At 39.4% G+C, this 17262-nt stretch overlaps 1 protein-coding gene across 1 annotated transcript in view; it reads left to right on the top strand.

The window, feature by feature from the left end:
* Window positions 1-17262, top strand: part of ube2f (ubiquitin-conjugating enzyme E2F (putative)) — a 47048-nt gene that overhangs the window by 25131 nt on the left and 4655 nt on the right. Inside the window, exons 8-9 of the mRNA XM_044365833.1 lie at window positions 6685-6717; window positions 7833-7895. Of these exons, the coding sequence (XP_044221768.1) occupies window positions 6685-6717; window positions 7833-7895 (96 nt within the window). The remainder of the gene's footprint in view (window positions 1-6684; window positions 6718-7832; window positions 7896-17262) is intronic.

The following is a 17262-nucleotide window of genomic DNA, read 5'->3' as shown; positions in this document are numbered from 1 at the left end:
AATCTATATTTTCTGACAGAAACATGCGATCCACAGTGACAGAAACACTGTCTGCATTACGCTCAAATCATGAGGGTGAAAAGAGCAAAGGGGTTAATATTGTAAACGCGTTGTCTCAGTACAGAAGGTAATTTTGAATGCAAAAGACTTGAGAGTAACACTCCTTGACATGTTACGCTTTTTCTGTATTCAACCACTTTCACCAGTGTCCAAACTCTCCTGCCAAGGGGACTGGTAGATGAAAAAATCCACTGGCCAAGAATATTTTTTACTGGCTAAAGTAATAAATGACCTTTTAGTGTCACATATACATTCATTGAGATAATAAGATATCATGTTGAATACAAGCAAAGCAAAATTTCCATAAAATAACCCAGTAAACATACATTATCAAAGCATGTTAGTACAGTCCACTATTTTATATTCATTAATTTGGTACACAATGTTGTATGAAGAGATTTTGTTTTTGGTATTAAAAAAAAAAAAAAATCATCATGCCAAAACGAGCAACATCTACTGATCCAGACTTTCATTTTACCATCCTGTACAGTTACAAAATACTCAATATGCGAAGTTAACCAATAAAAACAAACATCTGTAGGGATCAAAGTTCTCCGTTACTAAGATGGATTTCTGTCATTTGGGTTGAGGGAGAAAGAAAGAGAGAGAGAGGTAATTTCTCTTTCATTTACCATCTCGTTTGTGAACTTTGATGCTGTTGAAAACACTGGAATACTCTCAGGACACCATGAAAAACCTTTTGTGGAGCCACGTAAAGTAAACTTCACAATAAAAGGCTTTTCAACTGCATATAAAGTAGTGCTTTGACTCCTTGTGCTTTAACCTTGACTTTTGCAAGCTGTTCAAAAACCGTCACTGAATTCAAAGCAAGGACGCCCTCTGTTATCCTTATTCAAGATTTGACAAAAATTATGTGTGATGCCAAATACGGAGTGAAACTAAACGCAGTTGTATGGTGAAGCTCTGCCTTCCATGTTAAGTTTTACCTTCAACATTCTCATCCAGTCGGACACACGTCATATCGCTGTGAAGACCGGATCAACCTCTCAATCGCTGCACTGGGACGGACTTGTACTCATGGAAATATGCGACTGTGTACATGTTTTGTGCATTTTGCCTCCAGAAGTGGAGGGACATGGAGTTTTTAGAGGTGCCGAATGGCCCTTTTCCCTCCATCTCCAGTTTTACAAGTTTATAGAGTCATCCAGTAAATCCTCTTTGAATACCTCCCGAGTTTCCTGCCAAGACCGCTCTTGAAGTTATTATCCTCCAGAGTTGTCTTCCTATGTTTTAGGTTTTATAAGTCAATCCAGGCTATCCCTTTCCCTTTTTTGCTTTATTTCTGGTGCTGTGTTCACACATTAGCATACGAGGGAGTCTTCTCTTCCTACCTTCAGACGAAGCTATTTTTCTACTCGTCTGCCGAACAAGTTTCACATAATTGAAAATTGTCAAGCTAGATAAATTTCGATTTGCTGCTATATCATCATGACCGGTTGAGTGTCTCCATATCACTGAACCCATTATGTTATGCTTTGCACAATGTCAATCACATGATACCAAGAAGAATTGGAAATCTCTGCCAGAGAATAATAGCTCTTTTAATGACAGTTGTTTCGTCACATCTTTTTATCAGGTGAAATCAGGTTCAGCTTTGATTGCATTCTGTTTGTTCCCAGTCTACTCCATGCAGCAGGTTAGAGTGGTTGCATTTGCAGACTTTTCCATACTGCACATTTATGACGCATTTTGAACCACTCAGACAGCTTAAGAAATGCTCCTCCGCCCTTCTGTTAACATCATTTAAAATGCAGCAATAGATGCAGACTTAAAAAGCGATATGGTCTGTGTGCATTTATTAAAAACAGATTTGTTTGGTAGCTTATAAATTATTCAATAAATGTAAGAAAGTTTTTAAAAAATATATCAAAGTTTTCTTTCTACACTTTATAGTCTATATGTATAATAATGGGGACGATAGGTTGCAAAGTAACATGTTAGCGTTATCACATTATTCCCTCCAGCAGCAAGTATTGCAATGCAAGACTGTTTGCAACTATGCACCTGTAATTCCCCTTTAGGATTAATAAAGTACTCTACCTACCTACCCACCTACCCAACCACCCACTCATCCATCCATCCATCCATCATTGCTGTCATGAGGAAAACTGATACTGGATTACATCATCAGAAATTTTGATTTGCTTATGCAAGCAGCCATTTGTTTAGCATCAAACTCAACCCAGTGTAGTTTAGTGTGAAAAGTAGGATAGTGATGTAACTGTGGTTGTAGAAAATATGAAATTGAGGAAATGGATACGCTAATAACGTTTACAGTTAAGCTAGGCCTTCTATTGACCTGAAAACCACATATCTAGGTATTGACTTACATCATGCAGAAACTTCCAAAGACTTCTCCACGATGTTCTGCTAAAAATAAAAGCAACCTACAGGAGACAGAATGACAAATCACCTCTCTGCAGCGTATTCATCACTCTTTTTTTGTATAGCATATACTGAAAAAGACAGATTGCGATTGAGATTTTTTTGCCTTTCCTGCCATTTTTGCAATTTATGTAGTCGATGTAGCGGTAGGTTGTGACAGGCATGTACAGTATACAATGAATCTGTAACAAAGCTGTGATAATGATCGGTTTATGTATTGGGTCTTAGCGTGGGAACACAGGTGTTGTAAATAGAGATGTGCACTTACACAACTTTGTGTTTCATTTACCTTCTCCTGATTATTTTCACAGGTGACTGTACTGTATGTGTGAAGTACATACTGCTGTACAATCCTGGTGCTATAATGTACGTTCCTGTCTTTAACCCACCAAGAGCCTTTTACAATACAGGGGCCACCAGAAAACAGTGGAGAAATATGAAAAGCATGTCGATGTGGAAATAACATGCTTTTTTTTCCTGAGAAAGAAAGGAGAGACAAACATAATATATTGTCATTTCATGTAAACATACCAGCATCTTCATCGCTTTAAAACGAAGCTTTACATGTGGAAATGAAATAATGTCTTTGTTAGCTCTTGAATGTTGTCAATGCTTCTCTTCCTCGGCCTTGACTCTAAGAAGACAAGGAAAGCAGGACTGTCATGAATGCACATGTACTATGTGAAGGGTTTTACAATACAGATACATGAAGTAAGGCTGCTGTACCTGTAGAAGGTGAGATAGGAGTCATCAGTGCACAGCTAGCAAGCTTACAGGAACAGGGATAAGTGTTGAGCTACAGTGCCTATAGAAAGTATTACCCGCCTTAGACTGACCCACATTTATATGAAATCCTATTCAAATAAAGAAACGTCTATTTGACCTCTCAAAACGGGTTTCAAATTGTTATTTGCAAAGCGCAATTATATCCAGACTGCAGTTGCCGGCACACAATTATAGATACATTTTAACCTCCTCTAGTGCAGAAATCTTTATGACATGAAGCCTGCAAATGTGGCCGTTTAGCTGTGGATTAGTTACAAAGTTCATTCCAATAATTTCAAAATGTTTAGCTTTGAAATCATGCACCTTTCAGCTTCTGACTGTGACTGTGATGGTCACCTATAACACGGCAAGGGTCATGCATAAGCTGACATCATCCTGTAGCTGTATGGAGTTCAGGTCAGGGGGTAGAAATGTGCACTTGTACCCCTGTGCCTGTGTCTGACAGCCGGTAGATGTTTGTTGTTATATTTGTGCGCCTGGTCCCAGTTGAAATCCGGTCTATGATTGTTTACCGAAACGTAGGTGTGGATATGGTCATAGGTGTGAGAGAGTGGTTGGGCTTCGGTTCATGTGTGTCATCGATTGTCAGCGTTAGTGCACATAAATATGTGAGGAAAAAGTAAGTGCAAAAGCTGTGAGTCAGAAAGGATTGTGTTAGTTTTTGAGTGGGTGATGCTGTCCCTCTTCACTGGTCACCACTCTTCTCTACTTCAGCCCACGCGCGCACACACACACACACACACACACACACACACACGGCCACATAAAATGCCTTTACAATAATAGCTCAGATGGTTATTTCAGCACAATGTACATCTACAAAGCAATGAGTACAAAATAAAGCCACGTCAAACTCACCACTTTGTTGCTTTGAGATTCTTTTTACTGTGTTTATTCACCATTTCAATCCGACAACTTCTACTTTGCTGTTTTTTGTGTCAAATTACTGTTATATACTTAAGCGGACAGTACTGCAAAGTCAAAATTTAAATCAGCATGCTCTCACTGGCATAGTGTGTATATGCCTCCACTCAGAACTGTGCTTGCCTCGTGTTGTTCATATTATATCATAAACAGGTAGTTGGACTGATTTGACAGCATTTCTTCTTTTGAAGAAATCTATCCTCTGAAGCATTTCTCTGAATACACGAGGATCTGCAGTGTACAGCTATAATTGAATTCACACATTATAGCAATGCACATGGTAATTACGAGTGAGCCTGAGTGTCCATATAGTGTTTTTTTTTCTGAGTGCCAGCATCTATTCTCAGTTGTTCCTAATGAGGAGAGAGTGTATGCAGCAGCATGCAGCCTCTTAGAGAAAAGGTGGCTGCACCCAGCGTCTTTTTTCAGAGCGATCTGACTTTTTTTTGTTGTTGTTGGATTACTCGATGTGTTTGATTGTTTGCATATGATTGATGGATAAAGATTTTTATTGAGTGTATGTTTCCTTGTTCGGGTTCTGGAACAAACGTACTACCGCATTTCTTTTCTTGATGCTGTAAAACGAACCCAGAAGCAGATCTAAATAGTTTTCTTCTTCTTGTAATATTGGTAATTTTCAATTTGGTCGTTTTTCTTTTGATGTCTCCATCATGATAATTTGTGGGATTATCTGTTTTACTCACAGCCTCTACCTTTTGGAAGGACAGACATGTGGTTGCAGTGAGTGTAAGGGCATTTGCACCGTATTTGCAGCCTTGAAAAATATTCCAAATACAGTTTAAAAAAGAATGAAGCCTCTAATAACAGGGCGGCCCTGATAATGTATGGTGATAGTTCATGAGGAATCAAAAAATACAATGTTTAGGTTTTCAGGTTTGGTAAAGCTATTAGTATGTGCCATGATAACATATCATTTTCTTGTTATTTTTTATACCTGTCAGTGTGTAGTGGGGGAAGAGGAGGAGGAGGAGGAGGAGGAGAGGGAGACAGAGAAAAAAACAGCCTGGAAGTCTCTACAAAATTATTTTCACTTGCTTTTATCTCACGGTTGGCAAAACAGACATTTTGCTAGTTGATTGCTTTTCCTGAAAAATCAATATTGAAAGCTTCATCTCATTATGGACATGAAATAAATACAGGTGTGTTGAGTGAGCGAAAGATAACTGAAAGCTTTAACTTGACTCTGTCAATCAGTGGACCAGCTGACAGCAGCAGAGCCGAGGTCTTCCAGTACTCTGTTATATTCTGTCACCAGTAGAGATGCACTGATGCTGATGTTGGATATCAGTCCAATACTGACTCAAATAGCTGGATGGAGTGTCATTATTTTAATATATAAAAATTCAGTTAATTTATATCTATGTATTTATTTGTTACATTGTTTGACATAGTTAGGGAAGCAATGTTTAGGTCAAACCTGATTTTGCCTCACACATAAAAGAATGATCTCAGTCTCTTCCACACAGTTCACTTCACACTTCTTAATTGGATTTCACAGGATTATCCCCGTAATTAGAAAGTGGGGGATAGTGAAAGTTGTAAGCTACAGTGAGAAAAGGCAATTATGGTGCCACCTTTCTTTTTTCCACACACAGAACCCTAAAGCCCCTATAGCTACTGTCAGACCTGCTGTGGAGTCATAGTAGCACGTCGTAGTGCTTCGTTAAGGAGTCCCATGGCTCCTGCCGACAGGAGGTTCAGGGGATTTGATGTGTAGATACATATTGCACTTTTTACAAATGTTCTTGTCCTGCTGTGCAGTTGCATTGTCTCATGGGAAATGTTGAAGAAGATCAGAAATCCCGGTGAAGGTTATCGCAGAGTGGTTTATTCACATAACTGTAACCATTATATTCACTGAAGGTTGTAAAGGAATTTACCTGATTGAGTGTAATGGATGGATGTATAATAGTAGAGCACACTGACAATGATGATTGTGTTAGTATTCACTTTTTGGGAAGGCAGGAGAATTTGTATTGCTTACCAAGGCCCTAGACAAAACTTCAATTTGTCTGCTGTAAGGAAAATCTTCCTCAATATCCATCTTAATTGGCTGCAGCTGAAATAATGTCAGTAGAATAATTCACCTCTTTCTTATTATCTACGTTCGGGATCTTCACAATCAGTCTATAAGATCAGAATCAGTTTCCATCCAGGCATTTTAGATACATCACCTATATACAGACGATTCAAATGAATGTTTGTATCATCATCAGATATATATATTAGAGAGATTAGAACTGGGACACATTTAGTTAATATTTTGACTTGCTCTCTGAGTTTAACAAGCTGTTTTAACTTTTGGTGTAATTATATTGTGTTCCCCTGTGTCAAGTGTGTGTGTGTGTGTATGAATTTATACAGCACCAGTCAAAAGTTTGGACACCCTTTCTCATTCATGTGAATGGGAAGGTGTATTCAAAGTTTTGACTGGTATTGTTTGTGACACAATTTGATCAGTAATGTTTTTTATTCATTTTTTTCTAGGACGTGGTCTGGGGATTGAACTCCTTGTTTACTGTAAGTTTTCCCTGTTTTTTTCTTTATTAACATGAATATGTTGTGAAAAAAGTACCTGAAAAATTAATTTTAATTTACATACAGCTGGTAAATGGCCAATACTATACATAAATATGTATATTTTGAGTGGATTTATATTTATACACACATTTCCCCTATAATATATTGTTTTAATCGGGAGAGCACCATTGGTTTACCCCTCTGAGCAAATAAACCCAGAAAAGTTTTTTTTTTTAAGTTGCTCACTGTATGCAGGTTACATTGATGACATTAGTCCAAACTCAGATCAAATAAAACAAGGCCATTCGTTATCTCTCTTTATAGCTGTAATAAGACCATAATTTCTGACTTAGGGGAAATTATCTCTCTCATTATGAAGAACCGTTAGAGATAATAGGGAAATATAAACACGGAAATTAGATCACACATTATGCTTGTGTACGCTTCACCAGCTGTAGGTCTCCTTGTGCCAGGTCTTGTAAGAATACTCAGAGCTTAAATTAGACAATACAGTATGTGGGGTTTTTATAATAGATCATTTAAATACTTGGATGATATTCAGTCTGCTAGTTATCAGATGAAAGTAATCTTTCTAGTTTGGTCCAAATGTATTTGCATACTTCGCTGATTGCAAGCTTGCATAAATCCATCATTGATCACATTTTGTAAACATCCTCTCTTACCCTGAGGTCAGAACTGTGTCTATGATGATAATGTTGATGGTAATCTGTACTGATGGCGTGGCCATGCCCTAAATCTTACCTCTTAATCAGGAAACAACCTCTCAGGCCATCCTCCTTTTTATCTCTGTAACAACACTCTGCTTCTTGCCTCACTTTGTTGTGCATGGCATCAATAAATCAACAGCGTCATTATGATGTTTTGTTTGTCGTAGCTGCAGAATCCAGGGTGACATTGCAGACAGAAAGTTATGCTGAAGTGGGCAATATCTACCTCAGCTGATTTTTCATTGGGAAACTGAAATTTGACCTACACATAGAAGTATCGAACCCAGTCAAGATGAAAATGAATCAACTTTCTTGATCCATATTTGCACTCTTCTTCAACTTTGCTGTTTTGCCTTTTCTCTCTGTACCTTTCTCTCTCTGCTACAGGACCTGTTGAACTTCGATGACCCATTGAACATTGACGCAGCAGAACATCATCTGAGAGACAAGGTAAGGCTTTGAAATTTTGATAAGTGCGAGAAGATTGGTGACACATTCAGGGCACTCCAAACATAATCTTTAATTCTGTTTTATCATCAAACGTAGATTCAGCACAAGCAGTGTCTTTAGTCATCGACTTGCAGATGGTTCACTTCTGAAGCCTCCCAATAGTGTCTCAACTCTCCATGTTTGTATCCACACCCTAACTTCTGTTCATCTCCTGCATAGAAAATGTATTTGACAAAGACATACAGTTACAGTTACAGAAACTACATCTGTCGTTTCTACTGACGCCCTGTACGCACCAGGCTTTACTCGATTCTGTAGGTGGAATTATGTGATAATCAGGTTGAAGACAAAGAGTGCACCGAGCAGCTTTCCTGAGCAGAGAAGTTCATTATATTCAAGAGCTGTTTGCATGGAGCAGGTGCATATGGTGTTTTAACAAAGGTACTTGTTCATGCACAACCATTTAGTTCTGTGCTTCCACAGTAGACAGCAGGCTCTACAATTTGTAAGTCAAAGCAGCACCATAAACTGAATCTCTCGAGTTTCCACAACCTTCACTAGGTGTGTGTGGTTTTTTTTCTGTGTCTGGTTATGTATTTATGTATTTCTACACACCTGCATGCCTGCATATGAGTTTAATTTAGGAACTATAACTTGAGTTAGAATTTATTTTGAATTTAGCAATAATATCCAAGAACCCTGAAGGCAGATTTATGGTAGGTCACTCAACACTTCTGATAAGTGTAGCTCAACAGAAATTATGTATTTTTGACAGAAAAAAGTGTTGCTCAACACTTTCCTTTCATGTCTCACACCTGGAGAATTTTGTTACATTGCGGACACCGTCATATTTTGTCGCACAATATGATTGAGTTGTGTTACTAGTGTCTCCATGGAGACTGTAGTTTTTACTGAACTTCCTTATTGATATCTTGGTCTGTATTTTTATATAACCTGTAACATCCTTGTTTAATTAGTTCCAGTTGGGATGATATACCAAGCCGGCTGGAGGATAGCGTCTGGTTACCATGGAGATGACTGAAACCTTTTGCCGAAGCATAAATTGAAAACGCGGCACGACCCTTTAATTTCTTTTGAGCAGCACTTATCAAAAGTGTCGCATGACTTAGCATAAATCAGCCTTTACCCTCCAGCCTTTTTACATACACGTTGATAGACGTTGAGTTGAAGGGGTAGCAGTTGAATGCCAGCCTTCCTCTTAGTAAAACAAGTGGAACATGTTTCTAAAAGATACTGATTTTAAACCCATTCACTCTATATCTCCAATAAGGGGCCCTCTTCCATCCATTTCTATCCTGTGCTCCTCCTTTCAGGTTTTTATCAGTACATCAGGCAGGGACAACAAGTGTCAAGAAACAGATTCTATCAGTGTTTTGCTTATAGTAATTGCTTTCCTGGATTGCCAAACAGACTAATGCAGCTCTGCTGGAGGCCTGCTGACTAGGGAAATAATTTTGAGTTCAGCCTGAGCTGAGGCGAGCTGAAAGCATTTTAAAGTACAGTATTTAACCTTTTTGGCACTTTGTATGTGTACCCTTTCCCATGATGCACTGGGGTGTACCTAGCAGTGCTTGATAATGGTTGCCATGTGACCCCATTAGATGTGAAAGAGTTTGTCTGTGTGTGTGTATGTGTGAGAGGGAAAGAGAGTATGATTGCCAGCTTGTGGTAGGGGTCATGATTGTTTAGATGTGTTACTAGTCTCAGGTGTAGGATGAGAGTGTCAATTTTGAGGCTTTCATGAAGTAAAACAAATAAGACATGCATTCATCCTGCAAGACAAAGGCTATAAGGCTGCTAATGTAAGGGAATATTAGTTATGATGTTGTCAGCCTAACAAAAAGATCACTGGTTGAATGAGTTTTAAAAGTTGTAGGAGATTTTCGGTAAAACCTTTAAACTCCTTTAACTTGGACTCTTGGAATTACTTTATCGGTTTCTAGTTTTTAGTTACAAACAGTTGTGTTGCATGAGGTCATCAGTGAAGTTGTCTTCCACGAAGGAGCATTTTCCAAAGAGTTCAAGGGCCCGTTTCTTCAGATCTCTGTGCCGTTCAGCATCCGAATGTTTGTTCCATCTACGGCTGCTAATTTACAGAATGCAGTATCCTCACAATACTCCGGGTGTACTGCTCGCCAAACGAAGGTGTTAAACCACAAAATCTCAATAAAGTTTTATCTCGAATCTGAAATTTCTGGAAGTTATGGTTAATTCGCTGTGCTGTTGTGGTTCTCTGCAGTCACAACAACTGAAAACATGAAGTCATCCACCCATGACCCACTCCCACAGAGTTACAGCCTGCTGTAATCAACTTCAGCAGCAACCGGGTGTAGCTGTGGGAGTGTGTGCGTGTATGTGTGTGTGTGTGTTTTTGTGTAGAGGCTTTTGAAGTGGAGCTCCTCCTGCGGCTGCTCTCTGAATACATTTGCCGGTTAAAGTGGCTAAAAGGAAACATCCTCATGGGCAATTTAGAGTGAGCGCATGTGTGTGTTTGTACAGTACGTGTGTGTAGCTGGTCGGTGATACAGTGGGACTGCGGTTTTGCACCATTGTTAGTTGTGAGTGGGAGTTTGTGGAGTTAGTGAGGATGACACTAAAATGGAATAAGCTTGAAAGAGTCTGAAGCTCCAGGATAAGCTGTGTTTACATGTGCATGAATATTTGTATGAGGGGGACCAAAGATTAAAAACACCAGTGAATGTAATGAAGTCCCATGCAACCTTACTTTACCTTACTAATAACGGCCTCATAAATGTAATAAGAATAGGATCAAAACATCTCAAACCTCACAAAGACAGGATACAATGAAGGCTATTATATTGGATTGAATGTGATTGTACAGGTGTACCAAATAAACTGGTAACGTAGCATATTGTAACATCATTTATAACGTTACTTAGGGGTAAAAGAGGAAAACATAGCCCTAAAATGTCAAAATAAGTAATCATATTTACATATTTCCTGCAACTCTAAGTGCTTTACAGTTTACAGACAGCAGAAATGAAACAGGAAACGGTGTGAACCAAAGTGCAAAGCCTTTAACACACCACCCAGCAGCCTGAACACACGTGCCATCAGTTAAATGCCAAACTGCCACAAAGCAGAAGAGTTCAAACGTCTGCAGTACAACACATATACCTCTGTGTTTCAACAGAAGATATCAATGCCATTGTATCTGTAACATATTCCGAGAGATTTTCGCGATATACTATAATGTGATATTGATCATCTGTCTAAAGCACACAGTGTGACAAGAGTGGGACCTCTGAGGGTTTGGGTCTAATCAAGCTCTAGAGTTCACTGATCCCATCATTGCCCTCCACATGCTAAACTCCTCATTATCAATTTCAGAGACCGCCTTTCTCTCTCTCTCTCTCTCTCTCTCTCTCTCTCTTACACACTCTCTTGCTTTCTCAGAAGTCTCTAGTGGCTTAGCCTCTTCAATCAATAGTCAATTATGTCAAGCGCACGCGCACAAACACACATATATACATACATACATCTGCCTTCTGTTCCCCTTGTTAGCTTTCTTTCCGCTCATGAACCGTGATCCCTGTGACTCCGTAGGCTCTCATTACCTTAAAAATAAGAAACCTCAACGTTGTTCCTGAGTCACACGAGATCCCGACGTAGCAGCAACAACACTGTTCACAGATTATCATAATAGTTATTTCCTTGTTTCTAACTTTATCAGTGTGCAGCCTGAACATTTGACAATGCTGTTATAGTTGCAGTGAATTGTTTTTATCCTTATTCTGAAGGTAAATGTGTGCGTGTAAATGTGATGGAGATGGTGTCCACTATGTTTGTGAAATAATTGATCATTCATGTCACGTTTAGGGGGGTCAATACATATATATAATATAGTCAAATGTGTCTCCAGTCACCTCATTATGTTGTGTACCTGTCAGAACAGGTACTTTCTATCTGTCTATCATCTATCTATCTATCTATCTATCTGTCCGTCTTTCTGTCTGTGAGAGAGAGTGAGCCAAAACCCAGACTATACCAAAATATACTCAGCAGCTGACGAGGAGCAAGACAATTCAAACAAATGTATTTCCTGAGATGAAAAGGTTCCATTGTATCGTTAATGCAAATTGTGGCAGAGAGCAATGCAAATGAAGGAAGAAGATGAGGCACGTGATTAACGTCACGTCACAACGCCCTCCCTCTGTTCTCTCTCCAGCTCGCTGCTATATTTTTAAGTCTATCTACGCAGAAGTGTGGTGTAACAAGTGGACAGACCTCTCTTGAGCTGGAGGAGTCCGCTTCAAGGTCCCGCTCCGGCGAGCCTCCACGCTGCTGAAGTGTGCTCGAGGAAGTCACCGAATCCCCGTCGGTGTCGAGGATAACATGTCAAACTAATTATCCCATTCCTTCAGACTCACGCTCGTTATCTGATAGTGGTGCATCCCGACCTTATACTGTTGCTTCTGTGACTCAGAAAGTTGGATCATATAGCAGGTTTTTGCTATTCAACAGCTCTGAAGATGAATTATTTTGTCTCTTATTATTTAGATTAGCTCTGCCATTATTTGGATTTAAAGCGACCATGTTTATTAAAGCCCCTGTGTTTAGAACTTTAAATCGCTGTGCATGACTACAGCTATTTTCCTGGAGTACAATATTTTGTGTGTAGGATTCTCTAGTTTGTATTGTTGCAGTCAAAGTCAACCAATCCCAGCAAAGCCGATGCTGAAAGACCCCACAGGATCCAAGAATCTTACAGCAAATACTTCTAAAAATCCTATTGATTCATTATAAATCTTCAGCATTAATTGAACTGTACTCTATTTTTATAAACGTGGAGAATATTATTTACCTTTTCATTATACTGTAGTTTTGTCACCTCGTCGGCAAGAGGACTGATACTGATTCACTGGCTGCTCATTCTCGCTGGCTCAGAGATTTTCTTTATTTTCTTAAAACGGAAGAAATGTAGACTCACATTAAAAGGCTCATCAGATACATTTTGAAAGGCGCGGCTTCCTGTTTTTTTCAGTATATCGGAAGGGCGAACTTTCCACATAACCTAGATTAAGAGATTCACAGGCAGACCGATCCTTCCTTTGATCTGAGTGATTGTACAATCTTGTTTCGACTATAATTTCCCTCGCCTCTTTTTCTTTCTCTCTTTTTCTTTTTTTCACTTCTTTTTGTGTGTAATCATCATCATCATTGTTATTTATATGTTGTATGTATTCGCTGTTTGATCTGCTTTGTAACTTGTTTATGACTACATATTGATAGTTACAACCAGAGCTGCGATGATTAGTCGATCAGTTGCCAATTATTAAATTAATCACCAACTATTTTGATAATTGATGCATTTAAGAAAAAAAAAAGTACAAATTCTCTGATTCCAGCTTCTCAAATGTGAATATTTTCTGCTTTGATTAGTCCTCTATGATAGTAAACTGAATATTTTTGGGTTGTGGACTGTTGATCAGGACAAAAGAAGACATTAGAGGATTCAACTAAGAGATTAATCCAGAAAATAATCTATGGATTAATTGATAATGAAATAATTAGTTAGTTGCAGCCCCAGTTACAACCACTTTATCACTGTAAATGTTGTGCGTAAAATAATAAATACAATTAATAACAAAAATAATAATCTTACATACCTTTTCACCTGCAATCATGACAGGGCTTTGAACATTTCACTAACCTTACAGAATTCTCAAAAAAAGCCCGAGTGTGAAAACACCTGATGAGTCGTCTCGTCATGGCCTCCACACCTCTGCATCACTTGTCATCTCTCTCTCCTCTATTCCTTTTCCTTTCCCCCTGTTCACACTTCTCTCCTTTTTTTCATTTTTGCCTTTGCAGTCTGTTTACCCAACACATCCCAGGGCTTTTCTTTTCTCAGTTTTTCAAACTTTTAGCAGATTTTAAAGAAATGGTTTGTACCCAAAGGGTTTAATTTGCATTCCCTTCACCCTGACGCTGGTACATGTTCTGAGCACCTGTACAGATCGCTGGAGGAGAGGAGATTTAATTGCCTTCCACGAGTGAAATAGAGCCAAAAAAAGTAGAGCTTTATTCTAACAAAGTTTTTAATCGACTACAGAGTTTAGTTGGAGTCTTCAAACTAATGATAATGTGCAGTCTCAGCCGGTTTTCTGCTGTGAGAGAGAAAAGGAGGACAAGAAGAAGAAAGAAAGAAGAACAAGGTAAATTTACCTTGTAAATTTATGTGATGATGTGTTTTTTAGTAACACAACTCTTATTTAACCTCTTGTGAAAGAGTATTTGGCCCGTAATCCAAATGTCTTAATTGTCTTAAACTATTTTGTTCGAATACAATTTTGCTCCAATCCTCAGCTTCATGTGAGCTGATCTAATCGGGGCAAGTTTGAGCTTCACGTTTAAGACACCCCCCGCTGCGCCTGTTTAAACTCCACTCCCTCTTTGGTGTCTTTGGTGCACTCTTCAAACCTTCCTCTCCCTCATTTTCTCCACTAAATGTGCGGCATACTGTGTGTGTGTGTGTGTGTGTGTATGTGTCCCACTTACGGTAGCTTGCAAAAGCCACCTGGGTAGACAAAAGATGCCAGAAAGACAGCTGAATGAGAAGAGACAGATGGACTTATATCCCATATTCAAAAGTGCTGTCCATTTTACACAGCGGAACTCAACACAGATAGATGGACAAATGTGGTGTTTCACTGAGGACTGTGAACGACGTTTCTGCATGATTATTTCACCTTTTGTTTCCAAAAAGAAAGTAAAATATGTGATTGGCAGCAGTAGACAGGGAATCAGTCAAATAGACACAGCGTTCTTGCATACAACATATACTATATACAGGATCATGAACTATCCTTTCTGCACTTATAACTTCAATTTGGGATCACTTGTGGATGCACGATAGCTCGACCAAGTTCATCACATCACAGAAAGTGGACTAAGTGCCACAAGGACTGACAGGATTTAAAAGCATCACACCTGTATGAAATCCTCCTCCAGCTATTAGAAGTCTGAAGTGTATAATAGCTTTTGTGAGCGTGCGCTTTGTGCAGATACATGTTTTCTGTGAAGTGACTCTTCCTCGAGGGCGCTGTGACGGGCTCACGGTTTCCATTAGGGTCGTGTATTTTTAATCCGAGCATTTGTTAGTTGCTTGAGCGGTCGTGATATCAAATGTTCGACTGTGTTTGTGAAACTTATTTTAACTTGAACTGCGTTACTGAATTATCTAAACTGCTGATCTTACAAACTGCATCCAATCAGATTACAGCAGATTTAGAGGCTTAAACATAAAGAGAGCGTATCTGAGCTTCCAGAGATATTAATCTAAGTTACACTACTGTACGTGGCCACATCTGGAGAAGTTATGCTCCGCTGTGATTGGCTCAGCTATGAGACGAGCACTGTGACCGGCTGAGCGGATAACGGCATGGATCTATGTTACACCTCACCCATCATTCTTCGCAGGTGGCACCTTAACAAACCAGAATAGCAGGTGCGCTCGGAGATACACACACTGTTCATGTGCCTGAGACATACATGACTGCTTTGTGCTGGCCGTAGCTCTCACACTATTAAAGTATGGCCCTTAGAGGGAGAAATCCCTCAACAGCAGTAGGGCTGATCCATCATCCCTCTGTGGACAGATACTCAGACTGCCGTCATCACTGCTGAAGTTTTGTCACTGGCAGCTTTTCAGCATTCCTGTCTGTCATCCATGTATGTACACACACACACACCCATATATATACAGCCTCCTTTTCTTCTCTCTCTCTCTCTGCGTCGCTCTTTCTCGTCCCTCTTACTCATGTTTCTCTCACGCACCCCCGTCTGTCTCCCGCTCATACCCCAGTGACCACAAAAGCCCCAGCAATGCACGCAGGAATAAACTTACCACCAGAGCTGTGCCGTAAATCAACGCGCTGATGTCAGTGTGGGACACACTGGGTTTGTGGACGGCATTTAATAGCCAAGACCCCTGCGGTGATGGATGGGTGATAGGGATAACTATTAAACAGAACAAGAGGGGGGTTGCTGAGAAGGGATCGGGGGGAGATAAGGAAGGTCGGTGCAAAACTGTCCCTCTAGAGTACATGCAGCAAAGCAGTCATTTACAATACAAATAAATAGTAGTGTCACTTTAGTGCATTTCTGAGATTTGGGAAGTAGTTAAACAATTAAAGATGTGTCAGCATGAGTATATGCTGTCTGGAATGACTTTGTGGTGTCCTAGGAAGAAATATTATTATATATTTATGTAAAAGCCATTAAAAGCCCTCTAGTAGACAAAGTAGGCTTAACCTGCTGTCAAGAGCTAAAAGTCCAACCCCTGCTCTCAGGTTAGCTTCCTGTTGCACTAGCTTTCAGTGCTTAATGTAGTTTATCATACAGGGCTTCTTTTATCATTTTCAAGAAGTTGTAACACGGCACAGAGGTTTTCTGATTGTGCTTCTGTAGCTGAGACAGGATATGTTGTGTTGAAAGTGTTCTGGAGAGGCGACTTCAGAGTCCAGTTTGTGGCGCCATTTTCCAAATAAGAATAGGAAGCTGATGCAAAGCTGATACAGACCTGTTCGCAAAAACTCTAAATAGCGGTTAATGACTTTGATCTAATTTTGATTTTGAGGTTTTTAATGTCAAAGTGAAAACAAATCTTTTACATTTCTACTGCAGGTACTATCTTTTTTTTTTTTCATAGTGTCATTTGTTTTGTGTTCAACAGTTTTAGCATCAGTCACCCATATTTGATCACAAAACTAACATAAGAACCACAATAGCATGTTAGAAAAATGCATAGCTACTATCTATAGAAATAGTTTTAGCAGTCTTTACTCGAAAGCCATAACTAATACCGTTATTTACACGACTCTGTACTTTGGTGCTGCAGAAGCTATTTTCCAGTCCCTTGTACCGACTGCATCATCATTAAGCCCAGTAAATAATGCTCCCTTAGCTGTGACACTGTGTCTCAATTACCACAATCTCTATATTTTACAGTTTGTCTCGCTACGATACAGCTTTGCTAAGCCATGCACTTTCTTAGACACTAAAGGAAATCATTTCATACAGTAATAGGAGAGGAAAGCTGCTGAAGCCGGGATTAGTAGCAGTCTACTCTACAACCTTTGATCAAAATCCATGATAATATGAGTGTACTGTAATGCATTCTGTTTCAAAAGAGTAGAAATAAACAGTCAGCTAAAATAAACAGAGTATCCCCAAAACAAGCCCAGTTGTTGAAGAAAAGGAGGCAGCGGCGTGTTGGACAGAGCCGAGGAAATGACTGAAGGGTGAGAGCAGAGGAATGAGAGGAGAGGTTACAAACAGAGGTTGATCGGGTCAGATGTAACTAGGAGGGATGGGTCCAGGA

Source organism: Thunnus albacares, chromosome 11, assembly GCF_914725855.1.
Source record: "Thunnus albacares chromosome 11, fThuAlb1.1, whole genome shotgun sequence".
NCBI lineage: Eukaryota > Metazoa > Chordata > Actinopteri > Scombriformes > Scombridae > Thunnus > Thunnus albacares.
This window is presented reverse-complemented; position numbering and strand designations above follow the sequence as displayed.